The sequence below is a fragment of the Balaenoptera physalus genome (assembly GCF_965194825.1).
Source record: "Balaenoptera physalus genome assembly, chromosome: 5".
NCBI lineage: Eukaryota > Metazoa > Chordata > Mammalia > Artiodactyla > Balaenopteridae > Balaenoptera > Balaenoptera physalus.
In genome coordinates, this window is record NC_138884.1 from 99,159,711 (window position 1) to 99,180,521 (window position 20,811).

General features: G+C 43.4%; 1 protein-coding gene across 1 annotated transcript in view; it reads left to right on the top strand.

Moving 5' to 3' along the window:
- CCDC149 (coiled-coil domain containing 149) overlaps positions 1-20,811 on the top strand; it is a 100,998-nt gene that overhangs the window by 13,571 nt on the left and 66,616 nt on the right. Inside the window, 1 exon segment of the mRNA XM_082462066.1 lies at positions 19,622-19,783. Within this exon segment, the coding sequence (XP_082318192.1) occupies positions 19,622-19,783 (162 nt within the window).

The window sequence follows — 20,811 nt, forward strand, 5'->3', positions numbered from 1 at the left end:
CTTTGCTCAAGCTGTGCCCTCTGCCAGGAACTCTTGTTCTCTCACTTCTCCTCACTCTTCTTTCAAGGCTTCATCATGACCACCTTGACCCCCACCTGAAAGGTCTCTTGCCTTCTGCAATCCCAAGCGTCTAGACACACCTCTGTGACCAGCGTCTCCCGGGTTGCCTCACATTGGAATTATTTATGTACGTCTTGCCTCCAGCCTGGAGTTACTCAACGCAGGATGGGTAGATTCATTTTTTAATTTCCCACTGTGCCCAGAACAATGTGCTGCATGTAATGAACAAATGTAAAAGCGATGACAACCCCACTGGATTCTCAGCTAATACTTGAATTGAAAAACTGCTGAATTAAAACAAGGATATCTTTTTTTCCTTTTTGGTCAGAACAATATTCTTATTTCTTTTTCTCCCCCAAGTCCCCTTATCTCCGTTTGATCTTACAGGCCTTCTGACTCTCAAAATATAGATTGTGATCTTTTAAAGGTAGTAAGTCAAACCTCCTTTTAATAAGCTCTAAGGGATTTATGAATTTACTAGAAGTCAAGTCCCTCCCACTCTCCCTCCCACCTTCCCTTCTTTTCCTTCCTTTCTTCCAAACTGGAATTTTATTCTATCAGATATGTTGCTTGAAAAGAGTCAGGCAGAAGCTGCGGGTGGGAAATCATTTGGTTATAAAGAGCTTCTTTCTGTAATGGAATCTGACCTGTACTATAGTGTGTCTGAACAGATGCCAGCCTTTAACTCTGCTCTGGACTAGAATTTAAGTTTGTTCCAAGGTTATTTGCCACCCACGGTTGACTCTCATGCAAAGAAATTGTGCGATTATTATTATTTTTTTTGTTCCCTATGGCCATTTTCTCATCATGAGCAGTAACAAATAAAAATAATTCCTTACATTTGTCTTCCCTCCACTGATATTTAAGATGATTAACTACGTCCCAGGCACTTTGCTAAAAGTTGGGGTACAAAATGCAACACGATGTTGTCACCTTCCTCTGTATTCCTTAATCAATTTCTTGTAACTACTTTACCAGTTAGAATGAGCAGGGGGTAGTGTCTTTATTTTATAGATGAAGAGATGGAAATTCAGTGTTTATGAAATATTCAGAAATTCAGAGTCCTTTTTTATGGTCACTCAAAAAGAAGCAAGTGTGTGGAGCTAGGCTTTTAAACTTGAAGGTTAGAAGGTTTTCCCTCTGGGAGCCTTGGGTTCAGACCCTCTGTACACTCACATCAGCTGACCTAGCTCTAAGCCTAAAACCCTGAGCTGAAAAAGAGCCTTTTTGGGTCTGGTTCCAGACTCCTGCCATGACTTCAATTTCAGTTGGAAGTTGAGCAAAAGTGGTGTCAGGAGACCTGCAGTTGTAACCACATCCTGAAGGACGGGCAGGACACCACCTCTGTGCTGTGGGTGGAAGGCAGGTGTGCCAGGTGACCCAGCCCCGTCCAAGCACCGGCTCCGTGGAAGTGAGGGACTCCAGCCTTCCACCCCTGCCTGTTCACCCCCATCACAGTGTGTCCTCATCACAGCAGCGAGTCCCTGACCTTGATGGCCTGAATCTGTGAACGAGGAAAGGTTGGGGAAGAAAACTGAGTGGCTGAAGGTATTATTGATGCCTAAAGATGATAAAACCTTGAGTCGTGGTGTATGTAACTTTAAATATCCAAGTAATCTGAGTTCACTGCACCCCTCCACGCCAGATTTGGAAAATATAGATACATGATATGAGGGCTTACCATTTGTCAGGGATCCAGGCACCTTCTGTCTCTCTACTCTATCACTCCATTCCAAGAGTGAGTACTGCCTATGTTTTCTTCTAGAAATGTTGTGGTTTCAGGTCTTATACTTAAGTCTTTAATCCATTTTGAATGTATTTTGCATATGGTGAGAGGAAGTAGTCCAGTTTGATTCTTTTGCATGTAGTTGTCCAGTTTCCCCAACACCATTTATTGAGCAGGCTGTCTTTTCTCCACTGTAAATTCTTGCCTCCTTTACGATAGATTAACTGCCCATATAAGTGTGGGTTCATTTCTGGGCTGTCTATTCTGTTCCATTGACCTATGTGTCTGTTTTTGTGCCAGTAACATATAGTTTTGATGATGTAGCTTTGTAGTATAGTTTGAAATCACCTTTGTTCTTTCTCAAGATTGTTTTGGCTATTCAAGGTCTTTTGTGTTTCCATACAAATTTTAGAATTGTCCTAGTTCTGTGAAAAATGCCATTAGTATTTTGGTAGGGCTTGCATTGAATCTGTAGATTGCTTTGGGTAGTGTAGTCATTTTAAGTGTTAATTCTTCCAATCCATGAACATGGTCTTTCTTTCCATCCATTTGTGTTGTCTCCAACTTCTTTCATCAGTGTCTTACAGGTTTCCAAGTACAGGTTTTTTACCTCCTTATTTAGATTTATTCCCAGCTATTTTATTAGTTTTGATGAGATTGTAAATGGGATTGTTTTATTAATTTCCTTCTGAAATTTCCTCATTATCAGTTGTTTGGCATATCAGTATATTATTTAGGATTAATTTTAATGTAATAGAAGTAACAGTGGTTTAAATAAGATAGAATTATCTGTATTTCTCACTCACATTGTTGAAGGTCAGAGGGAACAAAAAGTGCCCACTGAATTGAGAAGGCATCTGGGGACCAAAAAAAAAAAAAAAAAAATGAGGCAAACAGCTCCATACAGTCAATGGATCAGTTTATTAAAGGGTAATTTACTCACAGGGTGGGATGGGGTAAGGGACAATGATCTGGAAGCATTCACAGCTGCACCTGCACTGCCTAGGGGCCATGGGGACAATTTTATAGTTAAAGGGGTATTGGGGTAGGTGCTGGGAAACAGGACGTGCATTTCTAAGTCAAGATTCATGAATGAGTAACTAGTCTCATGGGCACAAGGAATACGTCAGTGAAGGTTTTCATCATTGTTTGGGGACTAACAGAGCATAGAGGCCACCTGGTCCTAATGATTATTAAACAATATCTATTAACTATCAATACAAAGCCCTTGATGACAGAGAAGTGACTTACTGCACAGTACAGTCCTGGGTAGGGTCAGCAAAAGGACAGGAGAAACTTTAAGTGCCCAAGATTGCCTCAGTTATGCTAACAGCCATACACACACATGTACAATAAATTTGAAGGTAGACAGTTTGGGCTGATATGGCAGCTCACTGTTTGTCAGGGATCCAGGCACCTTCCATTTCTCTGCTCTACTGCTCCATTCCAAGAGTAGGGTTTTCGATTTTGTGGACCATATATATCAAGATGAGGAAGACATGCAAGAGTGTACCTCTCCCCTTAAGGCAGCAGTCCCTAACCTTTTTGGCACCAGGACTGGTTTCGTGGAAGACAGTTTTTCCACGGACAGGGTTGGGGGAGGTTGGGTAGCAGCAGATGAAGCTTCACTTGCTCGCCCCCCACTCACCTCCTGCTCTGCAGTCCCGGTTCCTAACAGGTGTGGACTGGTACAGGGGTTGGGGACCCCCCCCTTAAGGAAACTTCCCAGAAGTCCCAAAGGACACTTCTGCTTCCATCTTACTGACCAGCACTTTATATGTATATAGGGGATCATAATAGTACCTACCTTGTAGGGTCTCATGGTGAGGACAAATGAGCTAATGTGTGTAAAGTGCCTGGTACACCGTCACTGGTAGAGGAGGGTCTGCCCTCTGTGTTTGACTGACGCTTCCATGGTCATATCTGGGTCTCAAGCCCAGGGTCTTACTCAGCATATCCACTGCTCTCCATATACTTCTAGGTCTCTCTGCCTCTGAAATGTCATCGCCTTTTGGAGCGGTCAGCCCGATCATATATTTAGCAATTAGCAATTTGTTGCTGCTGTCTGTGGTGATCCTGATTATCACTGAATTTTCTTCAGTGAAAGAGAAATGCCCAAACTTTGACATTACCTGCATCAGTGATGTCTGTTTGTCCTTCTCCAAGGAATATTTTGAGTGTCAGGTCTTAATTCTGTACTAGGAGAAGAGTAATCACTTTATTGTCATTTAAATGCTATCCTGAGGAACGGTGATGACAGAGGTAGTGGTGTTGGTGGACCAACTGACTGTCAAGGAGAGCAAGTACAGTTATACCCAGCACTGCCTTGTGGTCCATTGGTGATTTGTAGCTAGTGAGGATTTTGCCGTCTTCCCTGAAAGCCATAATTAACTCAGGTCGCCCGGGGAGCCTTTCACTAACATGATCAACTCATTTGCACAGTTATCAGCCAGAGAAACAGACCTGGACAGAGTCCCCGCCTTAAGAAGCATCTACAATTTAGTCTGGTCTCTGAAATCTCTGGTGATTCGAATCACCAGGATTGCACACCCACCCGTGTTCCAGAATGAATCTCCACCTCACTTTTTGCTGTGGGGCTGAGTTCTGAGCTGACAGTTCTTGTGGAGGAAAATTTCTCACTAATCAGTACTGCCTGGAGTTGGTGGAAAGGAAGTAAGAACAACAAAGATGAAGTTACTTTGAAGGAGCAAATTAACGACTTTCAGAAAAATATGAGCAAGGTGTAGAGAGGGGAAAAAACAGCTCCGAGACACACGCTTCAGCTGGGAACACCTTCATCCTGTAGGCGGAAATTTGGGCCCAAGTGGCCCTTTAGCAATGACTCCATGGTTCTCATCCAGAAAGAACTGCTGGGGGAGCTTAATGATCACGACTGGTTGAAATCTTGGCAGATGGTGGTAAGAGCTCTATTTACTTGGATAATTAAAATGGTGATGGATTTGCATGGCTGATTTCAAGATCTCTAGTTTGCAGATGACTGCCTTCTGGGGCAGACGGGGATGGAACACCTCCTTGCTTTAGAGCATCTGCACCTGACTCAAGTATCAGAGAGAAGGGAGCCAGGGAATAGTCCCATAAAACGCACCATCTTGAGTTGACTCTTCATCTTGAGTACTCTGGCCCTCTTATGGAACTATTCATCCCAGCAGGGAGATAATATTTTTCAGAAAGGCAAGGTCTGCTGACAAACTTAGGAATGGAGATTGTTTTCTTTGAATAGGGCAGACACAGTTCTCTTGATTCTTTTGATACTGTGATAATTAATAAGATTGTTGCCTTTAGACTTTATTGAGTGCTTTTTTTTTTTTTTTTTAACATGCGTTGCCTTATAAAACCCTTAGACTCTTCTGTGAGAGAGGCAGTGCACTGCAACAGAAAGGACGTGGGGCAGACCTGTGTTCACATCCCACCTTTGTCACTTACAGGCTGCACGCCTTTTTTTTTTAACCTCTTAGAGCTTCAGATTCTGTATGTGTAAAAGGGGGTAATGACATCTACCTTTTGGAGTTGTGATAAGGATTAATGATTTATATATGTGAAATGATGAATCATCTTTGGGCACTGAGTAGCTTCCATAAATGATGGTGGTTATTCATATCATCATTTATAAAAGAGGAAACTGAAGCTCAGAGTGGGTGCGGGGCTTCCCATGGCCCAGTGGTAGGTGATGGCAGTGAAACCCACATTTCAGTCTAAATCCCACGTGCCGCGTTGCTTCTGTTAATGGCTCCTCTGTCTCTGTATCTCCCGAATTCCCTCTTGTTAAAGGATGGTCCAGGAATCAATTCTAGTTCTGCAAATGCCACCACTTAGTCCTCTCAGCACCTCATCCATAAAGTGAAGACATGGCCACAGGTCCCTCTGCTCCTGATGTCTGGGGGCAGAGCTGAGAGGTTAAGAGCTCATAGATATACAAGGGGGTGCCGTATTGGGGAATGTTAGCGTTTTATATGATTTCTTTTTTTACAGCTTTGAAAGGCAGTTTGACCGAAATGTTGTCCATGATTTGCTGGCTTTTTGCTGCCACACAGCCCACAGGGGGAGCCCTCTGCAACTGAATCGAATTATTATCATATAATGACGTAACCAGCGAATCTATCATTACATTCCATATGTGACTGTTATATGTTATAATGGGTCATTGCATATGTGAGGGTTGGTGACGTGGGCTGTCACCTTCATCCAGCATATCCCAGGCTCTTGGCAACCTGGATGGAAAAGGGAGAGCCTCAGATGCACAGGTAATTTTTGTGCTCCATCCTGAACACCCAGTCTCTGAAACGAACCAGAGTTGCATGCTTCACCCTCAGCATCTCGGCCCGAGGCAAGGTCGGATCCACCTAGCACAGGGGAGAGAGCAAATTCACTCCAGGCAAGCGATGATTTTTAAAAACATATGCTCTCTTCAGCAAATGGGAAGGGGTTTCCTAGCCCACGTATGGCCAACTATAAGGAGACCCAATCTTCTTCCCTTGCTTTTTTCTCATCTTTATCGGCCTGAAAAGAATAAGAATACACTCTTTGGAGAGTGAGAAGATGGGCAGAGGGAGGAAAGGAGAAATAACAGGAGTGAAAGGATTGAAATAGATATTCAGGCAAACCTTTGTTATTCAAAACTGCAGTTAACCAAGACTGTCAGTGAATTTCACATACCCCCCAGCTACAATGGTTCACATTATAAACTCTTCCAATTACCTGAAATCTCACTTAACTTAAATTTCAGCACATCCCTTGGGGCATTCAAATAATCAAAGCTTGCCTGTCGAGAAAGTAATACCAGAGAGGGGAAACTGCCATGGTGACTCCGAGAAAGGTAGATCATAAAAAAAAAAAAGTCATCTTGGAGAAGGGCATTAGAATCATTAGGTTACAAACTTGCAATTGCTGAAATGTTATCTAAAAATCACAGAAGCAAATGCAGATTTAGAAGAAGGCTGTAGAATGCTCAGGGAGCTGTACAATTGGAGACAGGAGATAGGCACGGACGGGAAAGACTCACACGAAGGCACCAGCGGGTTAGCGGTGCGTGGCTGGGGTCGCCGCAGCTGGCGGACTTCAGCCAAGTGGACATCAGCATATGGTCGGCCCCAAATGGCATGTGCCCTGTAGATGCCCAGACTTGGTCTGTCTGATGGAGTAATAAGTATACACACGTGTATCTGCAGGTCACAGTCCTGTATTCTATCTAGAGCAGTGATTCTGCAAGACTTCAAAGAATAAAGGTGGTGAATGGAGTATATGCCCAGATGATGTAGGGAAGTGCTCATTTGAAGTGATAAGAATGAGGTTACATACAAACACCATTTTGATAATTCTATAGGAGCTATCCTGTGCCCTCTCCATACACATCGAGTTTATATAAAACTGGACCTTTTTCCCCTAAACGTGGTGCTAAAATGGGATTTAGAGATTTAAGCTTAATAAAAATTGATGGCTATCTTGCTAAAAATATATATTATAAATATCTATAAATAAATGTATAGATAATATGTATATAAATATTTTTCAGCTTCATGGGAACTGAAATTCATTTATTTCTCAAATACTGTGTGGGTATTCACTCTGGGTCAGGAGCTGTGCTTGGCTCTGGAGCTGCAAAGGTGAATGAGTTGGACTCTGGCTGAAAGAGACCTCGGTCTGTGGGGAGGCAGGTGGGCGGGCAGGTGACAGTGATGCAGCGTGTGATACTCTAATCAAGGTGTACCCAGAATGCCGTGTGGCCACCAGGAGCCAGCTCTTACTCTGCCTGGGGATGGCAGAGGGCTTCCCAGTCAGGGACTTGTGAGCTGGGTCCAGGAGCTGACAAGAAAAGAGAGAGGTTAGGGAGAGCGAGTTTGGGGTAGCAGCAAGTGGGCGTTGATAGAAACATAGTGGGCGGGAAAAGTCAGGGAACTGGATTTCAGCCAGACGGTGAAGGGCTCTTGGTTGCCACTCTCCTTAATGGAGATATTTTTAAAGAAGAGTGGCAGGTCCCAGTTATGGTTTTCAAAGGGACTGGTACCTAGACTAGACAGGTAGGCAGACAAATGATGGTCCCAGCTAGTGATCACTGAGCAGCACAGAGTAGGGGTGCCAGGAATGGAGGGAGTAGCTTTTTGAGGTTGGAGAAGGTCTGTTGATTGTTGAGTACTGTTTACCTGGCGCTACTTAGTGGATGGGGGTATCCCTGAATGGGGGAGAGAGGGTAGGGTAGGAAGAGAAAAGTAACAGTAGAAAGCAGAGGGGGACCAGGGGAGGAAATACCTCTCAGACTAAGAGTGAGTGTGCTGTTGAGAAGTTTCTAAATTATTCCTGAACATGAACCCTTCAGCCACACGTGTTTATCATCACGCTGAGAAGCCTTTCTGGATTAGCAAGCCATGTTCTTGCAGCAGTTAATGAGAGCTAGCCTGATCCCATCAGTAAAAGCCGCCAAGGACCATGAGTCATTGTTTGACAGAGAGGGTCACTTGGCGGAGAGGTCCCCTCCCTGACGCCCAGGCTACCTTCATCTCTCTCAGCCATTATCTGGTTGTAAAGCCATCCAAATAGTAATGTAGTATGTCAGATAGTCATTTAATTATTATGATCTTCGTTGTAGCAATTATGACTTGCTTTATTGCAGATAACAGTAAATGGGTAGATAAAAGCCACTCAGTGGTGAAAACGGTGGGTTTGGGTTCTTGAGAAGCACAAGGCTACCTTCAAGTGTTTGCGTGTGGGCATGAATTAACATCGACAAATGAGCTATAAGCTCTGCTTTAAAAACATAATTGAAATGCAATTCAAAAGAAATCTGTTTTTGAGAGGATAATAAAAACATTTCATGATATCTAGTATACATGCCAAAAACTGGGCATATTTTACCAAGTTTATTCCATTCATGTTTCGCTGATTACCCATTGTACTTGGTGGTGTGTTTTTTTTTTTTTTTTCCTTTCTCCCATTGGTAGGTTTATATACCCCACTGGAGCCATGTAGACTTCACCACTGTATATGTGTTTCTGTATATGATGAGTAGAGGCTCAGAGGTTAGTTCAAATAAAAGTTGCTATTAAATGCTCACCATTTTTTTTTTTTTTTTGGTCGCCACGAGGCTTGCAGGATCTTAGTTCCCTGACCAGGAATTGAACCCGGGCCCTCAGCAGTCAGAGTGCCGAGTCCTAACCACTGGGCCACCAGGGACTTCCCTAAACGCCCACCATTTCTTTTCCAACCTTTCTTCATGAAGCACTGGAAGGGGAACCTTAGCAAGGTTGAGAAATAAGCTCAATAGGATGGATCTACCTAGGTGTATGGCCAGGCCACTCAAGATGGCTGTTCTCTTGCTCTCTGTGCATCCCCTGCCCAACCCGTGTCTGCTTCACCTACACCCTCCTCACAGGACTGACCTTCCTACATACTTGCCCCAGGTCCCAGCCAGTGATTGTTCTTATCAAAGGAGTGGTGAGGGATGTGCCCCTCTGCTGGTTTCCCTGGTAAGCGATGAGCCAACCTGACATCACTTCCCCCTGTAACTGGCAATCTCCCCCTTCCCCCTCGGAACGAAGCCTGCCGCCAAGTCCTGCCTGCCAGCTGCTGCACACGGGGTGTCGCTCCAGGACCTTGCTTCAGATGTGTACGCTCCTGCATCCATTAAACCACTGAGGTGTCTGTTGCTGACTCCGGGTTCTTTCTTTGGTCTTATGGGCCTGCGGGGAGCAGACCAACACTAGGTTACTGTGGTGAACATTGGCTGTTTTCTCACTTCCCAGCATTCATTTGTCTTTCTCAACAGCACCCCAGTTTGGATGGTTTTAGCAGTGGATATAATCTGGAGGGACAGGTTGGAGGGATACAGTCTGGGTGTCCTGTCCCCCAGGCAAAGGATGGCACGTGATCAACATTAGGCCAGTTGGAGAAACGCTTGAGGAGAGAGACAAGGAATCTGAAACATAGCGGAGTTCATCTCTACCCCATTCAGTAGCCTCTAACCCAAGCTTTCTTGCACTGAGACCTGGTGGTTCCTGGTCCTGCCTCCAGAGTCACCTCAGTGCCTACCTGTTTCTAGGTCTACTTCTCTGTCTTCCTGCCAATTTTGTGAGTTCCAGTATCCTTCCAACATGTTCCTATGAGAGAGTGTGAGTTACTGTTGCCTACAACCAAAGGATCCTAACAGATATATGCAGAGGACAGTCTGCTCTGCTACTTATTACCTTCATGATGAAGGATAAATTGACCTCTTTGAGAGCTTCAGTGTCCTCAGCTCAAAATGGGGCTAATCAAACAACCTATTTCACAGGGTTAAATAGGATGTTTCAAATAGAGCATTTGGCACAATTTGGAAAATAGTAATGTTCACTAAGTAGTGTCTGCTCCACTTACTCTTATAATCAAATAAAGGTCTTCTTCTCATTATTATTACTCCTAACAGTGTCTAGCACATAGAAGACATTCAAAAAAATACTGATTTGTTTTCTCCCTCCCCTCTCCTGAAAACAAACCCTCCTTTTCCAGGGTAGAGAAGAGAGCAAGTATCCCTGGTCTGTACACTACACATGAACTTGACAAGCTGAATTATACCTTAACTGTAGAGCAAAAATGGAGGCCTAAGGAGAACCCAGTGTGTATCCCTTGGTCCCACCCGAGTGACCAAAAAGTGCTGCATTTGCCTGTTCAGCTCAGCCCTTTGGCGTGTGGTTGGGCACCCACTCGCCCACTGATGTGATTCTGATACCAGCTGCTGAGGCTGAGGCTGAGGCCAAACCCATGAGTGCATCTGGTTGCCTGGGTAGCAGCCTGCCTATCAGTATTGCATTAGACAAGGCGATAGCAGACCCCACATTAAGAAACAGCAAAGCCAGTGTGTTCTTTGTAGGCCTGAGAGTTTGGAGCAAAGCGCAGGATCCAGAGTTGTGTCTACACAGGGGACCCTGAACCTCACATCCTTTCCCTTCCCCTGTGAGCTTGGCAACCAATTCTACCCAAGCTGTGTAGTCCAAGATAATTTACACCGCATGGTGTCAGGACGAAACTGTCTTCCTAAAAGGATCCTTAATGTCACTCCCCTTTTCAGAAACCCTCGGGGCTCCTGCTTGCTGACAGAATAAAATCTGTACTCCTCAGCAACACTTCCAGGCCCTTTCTGACCCGGCCAACATCTACCTCTCCTTCTAGCTTTATCTCACACAGCTTTTATTCCCACCCCTCCACCGAAGCCAGCCCAGCGCATTGCTCGTTGCTTGCTGTTCTGACAATATGTCTTCCTACTTCTCACCTTTGTGCTTTGCTGTGGCTCTTTCCCTGCCAGGAGTATTGTTTTCTCATCACCACTACCTGTCACAACTCCGTCTATCCCCAAACAAAACACATCCTTCCACCTATTCTTCGGAATCCATTTCAAATGTTCACATCTTGCTCCAACTCTTTGAGTACCTTCTTTGCCAAACTATGATCAGTTGCCTCGTGATAAAAATGTAGTAATAACAATGAATGCGGATACAGCACTTACTATTTTTAATGTTTTACATATGCAAATTCTTTTAATTCTCACATCTGCCCTGTGAAGATACTATAATTATACCCATTTAATAAATGGGGAAACTGAGGCATGGAGAGGCTAAGTAATTGATAGCTAGTGAGTGGCAAAGCCAAGATTTGAACTCAGGAGTTCCAGCTCTTTCTGCCATGCTCCCAACCATTACTCTAAACTGCTTTTCTCCATGTTCTGGGAGCTTTGTTTTCACCTCTTTATAGAATTTAACATACTATAGTTAGTAAGTATTCATGAATGATGATTTGGCTACTTACTATCATCTATTATTATCTATTTTATTGTAATAATTATTATGACTATAAAAAAGCACCAGGTACCGTTGTAAGTTTATAGACATTTATGTCTCCCCAGCCAGGAATGTGTACCTCAACTTGGTAATGTGAAAATTGTGCTGAACTTGGAATGAGAAGAATCCTCAGTTTAGGTTTTAACTCTGGGGCCTACTGGCCAGCCTTGGATAAGTCAGTTCACTATTCTGAGTCCCAGTTTCCTCATCTGTAGAATGAGGAGCCTGACTTAGATCATTCCTGAGGTCTTCACTAGCTGTGTGTTTGAGAATCTGTAGAATGGGTACCATACCACGTGTGTCACAGGTATGTTGAAGGTGTAGTAAGATTGAATTTTCTCATTCACCAGCTATACACTATGCGCTGTTCTCAGCACTGGGGATCTGGCATGAAACAGCACAGTTCTTGCTGCCATGCAGTGGGAGATGTTGAAAGTAAATCAATAATTAGTTATGTAACTCAAGGTCAAGTAATAAGTGCTATGAAGGAAGGTAGCACAGTAGAAGGGGATTGAGAGTCTGCGTGGTGGCAGAGCTTCCTGATAAGGAGACATTACAACAGAGATTTGAATGAATCCAGGGAGGAAGCCACACAATCTAAGCAGAGGGCAGTGCAAAGCTCCTGAGGTTGGAATTGGCTTGACGTGGTCAAAGCTAGCAAGGAGGCTAGTGAGGGTGGAGAGCAGTGAGCAAGGGGGAGTGGAAGGACTTTGGATTTTGCTTTAAAGGTGATGGGAGGCCATGGGGGATTTTGAGCTACCACATGTTGCCATCATTTGAAAAGCATCTTTCTCGTCACTACTTGGAAAATAGACTGTAGGTGGGTAGAAGCAGGAGGTAGAAATAGGAGGCTAAGGCCACAGTCCAATCAAGAGATAATGGTAGCTTGAAGGAGGGTGACAGTGGTAGAAGTGGGTGAGAAGTATTCGAATTCAATATGTCTTATGAAGGTAGTGCCCATAGGATTTGCTGATGAATTAAATGAGGGCTGGCAAAGAAAGAGAAGTGGCAAGGATGATTCCAAGGTTTTCAAGGAAAACCAAATATGGTTTGTACCATTTATTTACCAAGAGGGAAGTTTCGGGGCGGGGCAGGTCTGAGGGAATATCAAGGGTTCAGTCTAAGATGCCTCTGAGATGTTCAGATAGAGTTACACATTGGATAGCAGAGCAAGAAGTACAGATGAGAGGTCTGAGCTATGATATCAGTTTGGGTGAAATCAGCACAGAGATGAGAGTGAAAGTCATTGGACCGTATGAGATCACCTTGTTGCAGGGCTGGGCAGGGGTAGAATTCGAGTTAGCCAAGCGGGCTAGGGCCTGAGTCACAACTTAGACAATTATGAGTTCAAGTGCTCTTTGAAAAATAAAGTGTCTCATACCCGTGATTCAGCTGATGAAGACCCCAGTGTGGTGAACTGCCCATCAGCCGACACTCGGCTAGCCAGAGCACTTGGGACATGGAGTTGGCTGACCGCTGAGCAGGGCTGTAGGTAGCCTGTATCTCCTCAGCCACTCCCCATGGAATATGATTGAAAAGGCCCCAGGAGGGCTGCCTGTCTTCCAAACAGGGTCGCAAAATACTATGAATTAAAATGCATTGCTTTCAGTTACACAATTATCTCCTAGAGTGTCTTGTTAAAAATATAGTTTGACCCAAGAGAGGTAATTTGTGGAATTGCTAATAATTTAATTGGTACCAGTATAGAATACTAAAAACAGCCTGGAATTTGTAGTTAAGAGCCCTAGTTTGAGCTGACAGTTGTTAGCTTTGTGACTCTGGGAAAGACAATCTCAGCTATCTTGTCTGTAAAATGGGAAAAGCAGTTTTTGTCACACTTGTCATATAGTGTTGGCTATCGAACGAGAGAGTCTTCGGGAAAATGTTTTGTAAGTTTTAACTGCTGTAAAAATAATGCCTTTAATTTTGAGAACATTTCCAAAGCCAAATTTTAGCATAGTACGTTGAATTTCAAGCTCACAGTAATCTCAGTGAGGTGGGCAGAGCAGGTATTAATTAATCAGAATTGTGCTTCAATCCCAAAGAACTGGTTAATTATTTCTATTACATAATGGCTTTTATTCGGGTGCCTTTTATACCTGCTCATCTCTCAAAACTCATTTCAAGGACCATCTCCTCTGTGTAGCTTTTCTTTCCTGCCCAATACCTAACCCCCAGCCCCACTCTTGCCTCTCTTGGTGCCTTTTACTAACTATTTATTGAATGAATGAATAAATGTGCAAAGTGGCTTATTATAGAAGAGTCATTTCCAAACTTTTAAAATGGCAGTCCACCATAAATGTGTGAAAACATGCATATATGTATGTTTATTCGTATACACATATGCAAAAAGAAAAGTTTCATGAAGCAATGCTTACCTATACTGCATGGGATTCACGCTATTTTGTGTTCTTTTTTTTTTTTTTAAAGAAAATGAGGGTTGCAATTGAATTGATTTCACTACCCAGACTAATGTATCGTGACCCACAATTTGGAAGACACTATTATGGAAGATGCTGGCAGCTGGGACCCTTATTCTTTGCAATTGGGCAAGTCACTTGGGTTATCTGGGAGCTTTTTTTTCCACTCGAGCATTCATGCTAATTCTCAAGAATAAAGAAATTGTGAGGTGATGGGAATAGGCACGTAAGCACTGTGGCAGCTTGAACATTTACTGCATGTAACACACTTTTAGTTTTTCCTGGCCTACATGAGGAAGTCAAAATCTAATAAATTCTTAGGTTTTGGACAATTGCTGTTTGAGAAAGATTTGATTTTAGTCACCAATATGTCTTTGATACTATACAGAGATTTGCAAGGGTGACTTTCAAATAATAGGCAGGTTCCATATCTGAAATCCTTGGGCCCCAGATATGTTTTAGAGGCAGGAGTTTTGGCATCTGAAAGGAAATGTAATAAGTGTACTGTATATTGTGTATCAACCCCAGTAGAGTTCTGGGCAGCAGCTGGAAATCAAACACATTGATTTGTCTTCAGCAAATGTATGAATATTCACAATCAGTGGCATAAAGACAATAAAAACCCTCACATAGGCTGAGGTCACTAACGGGATGCAAACACATTTTCAGTTTTCAAAACTTTGGGGGTTTCAGAAAAACCCATAAGGAATTGTGGAAATTATATTTTGTTATCCAAGTATCATGTTTTTCCTTTTCAAAATCCCCAGGACCATTTATCCCTTTAGGAGACCAAATGCTTGGCTCATTGCCTAACACATAGAAGGCACCCAGAAAATATTTGTTGAATGAATGATTGAGAGCAGCTACAGCGTATAGAAAATTGTTAGGACCAAGCCGCTTTTGAGAAAACAGCCTCTAGTTTTATCCCATGTCATTTAAGTGGATGGAAACCTTGTTGCCTCTACTTGGCTCCCTCAGGAGGAGCAGAGGGGAGAGATGCTGGTGGATTCTTTGTTTATTTTTTCCTTCTTCCTTCAGGCCTTGCATCTAGTTTTAGAAGGGGGTGGGTCAAGAGATTCTAGGTATAAAAAGTAGCCAAATTTAAAATTCCCTTTTCTTAGCTTCCCTATGCTGAAAATACCAACTAGATGTAGTAACCAATTCCATGAATATTCTGATTGTTTTTTCACTGAGTGCTTGGTTTGTCAGGAATCGGGGTTCCACAGGCTTGGCTGTACAAAAACCTGGGTTCGAATTCTAGCTCTGCCAAACCCTTGGCAGATTACATAAACTCTTTCAGTCTCACTTTCTCATTTAGAAAAGGTACATGCTAATAACACAGTAACCCCATTATGGTTTTGTGAGGATTAAAGGAGATTATACATGGAAAGCATTTGCCATACAACTTTCATTTTTGTTATTAATGGTAATAATAATAGTGATAATGTTAATCCTCTTCATCATTGTGGTAACTCAGTAGAAGCACAGAGCAGGAGCAGATATGATCTCTATCAGCCTCCCTGACCTTACACTTTGCTATGGACTGTATTAGTCAGCTTGGGCTAAGTTATGCTCTGATAACAAACACCCCCGAAATCTTTATACCTTAACAGTACAAAAGTTTATTTCTGGATCACACAAATTTCTCTGTGGACCCAAATGACTCTTCAGGGCAGTTGTCTGCTGTGCTGGTTCCATGATCCAGGTTCGGCTGGTGGTTCATCCCTTGGCTCTTGGGAGCTTCTACCCTGGAAGTGACTCACTTTCCTTGCAGTCCCTCTCTATTGGATACAGCAAGATACATGGCTCTGCCTTACTCCAAAGCAATGGGGAAGAATAGTCCTTCCGAGCTCCTGCAAGGAAAGGAGAACTAGAAATACTGGAGAGAGGCACTGACGTTGACCACTCAGACGTTTAGCCTTTTCTAGCTCTGTTGTAAATTGTTATTGCAAACACAGCTTCGGCCCCAGCACCCTTTCCAGCCAGGTGGCTGTCCTGAAGCCGCAGCTTGTCTGGAGATTCTGGAACTGCCACGGCTGCAGGTGATCTTTGGAAATCATTGAGCTGGCTCTGCCCTAGACAAGGCAGAGGAAGCCATTTCTAGGTGCTTGAAGTGAGTCATACCTCCTGGCCTGGAGCCCCTCCCCGCAGTGTTCTCCCCAGCACCCCAGTGATATTGGATGGGATGTTAAAATCATGGGTTTCTCAAGTTGGAGGGCACTCTGGGAACCCCACTCATTGTCCAAGTGTGGAAACTGAGGCCCAGGCAGCGTGACTTTGTTTTGTTCCTTGCGTTCTGTGGCTTTCCCAGGGTCCCAACGGTTCATGATGAGCCCATTGCTAGACTTACATCTGGACAGAGGCCTCCCGACTCTGCCTGGTGATTTTCTGCTGTCCACCCGCTCCATCGTCTACACTTATTCATCCTCCTTTAGAAGCGGAAACGTCCCAAGCACAGTGACTTGGCTTGTCTCGCTTTCTGTTCTATTTCTGGTCCCTTCTAAGGCTGAGGCTGGGTCCATGCATTTGCTGGTTGTCCAGAGCTGCCAACGGAGAAGGATCTTCAACACCTTTTTCTCTCTTTCCAGTTTTTTGCTTGTTTGTTTCCAGTTGGAGGGATAGAAAATGGGACAATTTAGCAGTTGCCACCACAGGGACTAAACTGTCACCATTTTAGAATAATAACAAGAAATTCCATCCCATTCTCTGGTACCACTCCCACTGCCCCCCCCCCCACATACACATCCCAGAGTTTCTATTCATATTTTAATGAGACTCTGCATGTTTAGGCTCTTTGGCCAGATGGTAAAATGTAGTCTGTGCTTGTACTTGTTCAGAACCCCTCTGTGCTATAAAAGGTGGCTCCGACAACCCTGGAATGGCTCTGAGACGGAGCCTTGCCCTGAGCTTCTGAGCTGCCACTGGCCTATCAGTCCCTCCAGACTATTTTAATTGTTTCTAACTTTTGAGACACCATGAAGCTGGAGGCCTCCAGTGCTTGGGTTTTCAAAGTATAGATGGAGTAAGAATCACCTGTGCCATGTGCTAACTGCAGATTTCTGAGCCAGCCACCAGAGATTCATGATTCAGGCAGTATGGGGGTGAGCTGAGGGTGAGTAGTCTGAGCTGGGACCCAGGAATCTGCATTTTCACAAGCATCCCAGGGTGATGTAGAGCAGGGCTCCCTGTTGATGCTGCCACGCGAGGGCGGCAGGACTACAGGGGAGGTGTCCCATCTTCAGCCAGAGCAGCGCCACTTTGAGCTGTTTATAAATGAGGCTTCAGCCTGAGGTTTGTTGTGCTGATAAAAATAAATGACGTAGAATAACATTTTTGAAATTCACTGTTCTAGACCATACTAAGCAAAAGAGGGAGCAGTCCAGCAGTGGCTTTCTAAAGACCTCCCTTTTCTTGGTGTGGCTTCATCTTCTATACAGAATCAGTTTCTTACCCTTTGATGGAGCTGATAATTGTCCTGTTTTCCGTGCCCTAAGGAGACCCGAAGGGCAGTGAAGCTGCTCCTCAAATCCCAGGTCACTGGGTCTTAGCAGAGGACTCTATGCCTGTTCATCTACCAGGTGTCTTAGACCCAGAGGGAATGGAGGCCTATTGCTGCCCTTTAAACAGCTTCCAAGGCCCTGTTTGGACCATGCCTTGGGAGAGAAACGGCTTCTCTCTTGGACCGTAAAAGATTGCAGTTCAAGGTCAGGGAACTTGAGTTCTACTTTGCCAGTAAGTGGTGACCCTTACCTGGTCCCCTTCAGTAGACTGGGTGTGACTCTAATCTTGCCTGCTGTACTGTACAACGTCTCCACACTATTGCGATTTTCTTCCCCAAAGTTGGAAGACACGGAATATTTTTGAGACCTTAGATTTGGATCTGATACATCGAAGGGACAAAGGTGACTGTTTTTGTGCCACCAATGCTAATAGCACTGCCAGCCGAGGCTGCTGATCACAGGCAAAGAACTGAAGGCACAAGGGCAGCTCTGTTAAACTGTGTGTAAATGGTATTTTTTCCTGTGAAATTTCAATACCTCCCTTAGGACATTGCAGTTCAGGTTTTTGGGCTACTCTCCTCTGATATTTACTCGTTGGGGATTTTACTCTTGAGAAATCACTGTGGCAACAGAACCGTTTGCCTCCACGAAGACGATGTCAAAGTCTTAAAATCCAGGATGTTTTAAGTCAGGATTCCAACCTCATTACTGCCACGAATAAGATTCATCCAAGGTGGAAGTGTCCTCTCTTGGAACTCAAATCCATCTCAGAATGGCTTTTCTTTCCCCTTTGTTTTTGAAGCTAAGCAATTACTTTTTTTTTTTTTTAAGGAAAAAAAATGTGCTAATGCACAAAACTCTCTTTTTCCCCTTTCATTTATTTGTAAGTGAACTTAACAAAGTCAGTTCCAAGCAAGCACTATATATGAGTAATGCTTTTTGTCCATAAAAGAGCATTGACTCAAACGGTATGGGAGTGCTGGTCCTCTCTGCTCTGTGTGAGCATCCGTAATGACAAAGTGCTCATGTCAGAGTGTATAATGAAACTATAAATTGTTTTCGTGAATGCTCTGAATTTGGTCTTTTACGGGGCAAATTCAAAAGGTACTTAGTTCCACATTTCACATATGTGAATAACACCAGACGGTGCTATAGATCCAATAAAAGGACAGAAGCCCAGTCGGGCTCACACTGGTCCAGGTGGTGGGTGATTGTCAGGTGAGGGTCGGTCACAGTGTGGGGAGCGGGGAGATGGAGGGACGAAGATATCCCACAACTCTGAGGACGAGTTCCAGCAAGACACACCCGACTTTGGGGGGATAATTCAGAGTGTGACTAAAATACTTAGCTCGTAAAATTGGTCTCTGGGTGGTGGGTGTCTGCATTGGAATCATAGGAGAAGGTGCACACCTCTGACCGAGTTTATTGAACAAAAATTCTCGAGTGAGAAAATGTCTGCTGGGTTGCATGGGTAGGTACAATCTATTGCAGTAATTTAGGGTTCAATTAAATTATCTTTCATTACATTTTTTTGTACTTATTTTTATTATAGAAGCCATATAGGTGTGTTCTATAACATTTAGAAAACACAGAAAAGTATAAAGAATAAAAAAAAATGCAAATAATTTTGCTCCCTAGAGATAATTGTTGGTAATATATACAATTTTTATTAAAGCTTTCCGTGTTATATCATTTGGTAAGATTTTAATAGAACTTTACATCATCTTACCTGGATAGCTAAATCCTTTTTTAAATAAAATTTTGGGTCCAACTATCTATTTATTTAGCTATCTGTGTAATTGTTAAAAAGGATTCTGCTTTTTAACTTATTTATCAATTATTTTTCCTGTCTCGGCTGGCCAAAGTTCATGAATGTCCAAGGTTTTGGTTCTGTCACGAGGGGACTATGTCAGGTACAGTAGCAGCCTTTAGGCTCACATGTCATTGACTGACAAATGATTCTGGGTATACAATCTCTGAAAACAAAAAAGGCAACAAAACCAACTCTGCGGGGTGTGTGAACCCCAGCGCGGGTGAGAGGAGGGAGGCCTGTTGACGGTTCTGAGCAGTCGCCTGCATGTGTTTGTTCTGCAGTACCTGGTGTGTAAAAGAAAGCTGGAGAGTAAGAAAGAAGCCCTGCTGATCCTTTCCAAGGAACTGGACACATGCCAGCAGGAAAGGGACCAGTACAAACTCATGGCCAATCAGCTTCGAGAGCGCCATCAGTCCCTAAAGAAGAAGTACCGTGAGCTGATCGTACGTATTACGTCACAAAGAGTTCCACAGTGGAAAAATTAAGACGTGAAAGTCATCACCCTACTTCCTCCACGATCCAGTCCCACTTGCTAGTTGATAAGTCCATGCTTCCGGATGCTTGCTCTGGCGCCCGTGAACTTAACACACATATCTGAATGTGTCTGGGTGTGCCTATTTACTTAAAACTGTATGGAGGTGGTTTTTTTTTTAAAGAGGATTTGTGTTATACATCTGCACTAATACAGAAGCCACTAGCTGCGTGTGGTTATTTAAATTTCATTTTGAATTAATTAGAATTAAATAAAATTGAAAACTGTCTCACTTATCACATCTCATGCCCTCAATCGCCACGGGGTGCTGGCGGCTACCGAATGGGACTGTGTTGATATAGAACATCTCCATGGTGGCTGTTATATTGGACAGTTAGCTGGAGGACATGTCCCTCATTGCGGAGAGTTCTATTGGACAGCTTTATATAAATGTTGTTCTAAAACTCGCTCTTTCCGCTCAGCACTTTATTTTGGACATCTCTCTAGGCCATATATACAGATTTAACTCATTTTTTTAAAACAGTGCATAGTAATATTTCCATCATTTTTAAACCTTTCCCTTTCCTGGGCAATTAGATTTTCTCTAGTTTTCATATGGCAAGATTTTTAAGGATGCAAATTATACTGAAATGGAGGATACCAACTGCATAGTGCTATTTTGCATTCTCACTTATTTTTTTCTCACTGATGCCATCTCTTTTTTAAGTGCTGACACTATTGCTTGCATTTAACCGTCTGTGCTGGGGTCATTGAACTGCCCTGGAACAGAAGTACAGTAGAAAGATTCCTGAGGTTAAAATCATGTTGACTTATATGTGGACAGCATCAGATAGAGAAGTACTATTTCCTGAGCATTTATCATTCACCTGACATATTTATGTATTCCCAGATGGCACACGAGGGAGAGGAATTGAATCCTTTTAAGACAAAAAGTCTGATAGGACTAGAAGTTCTCAGTGAGTTTTCTTTTATTTTGAG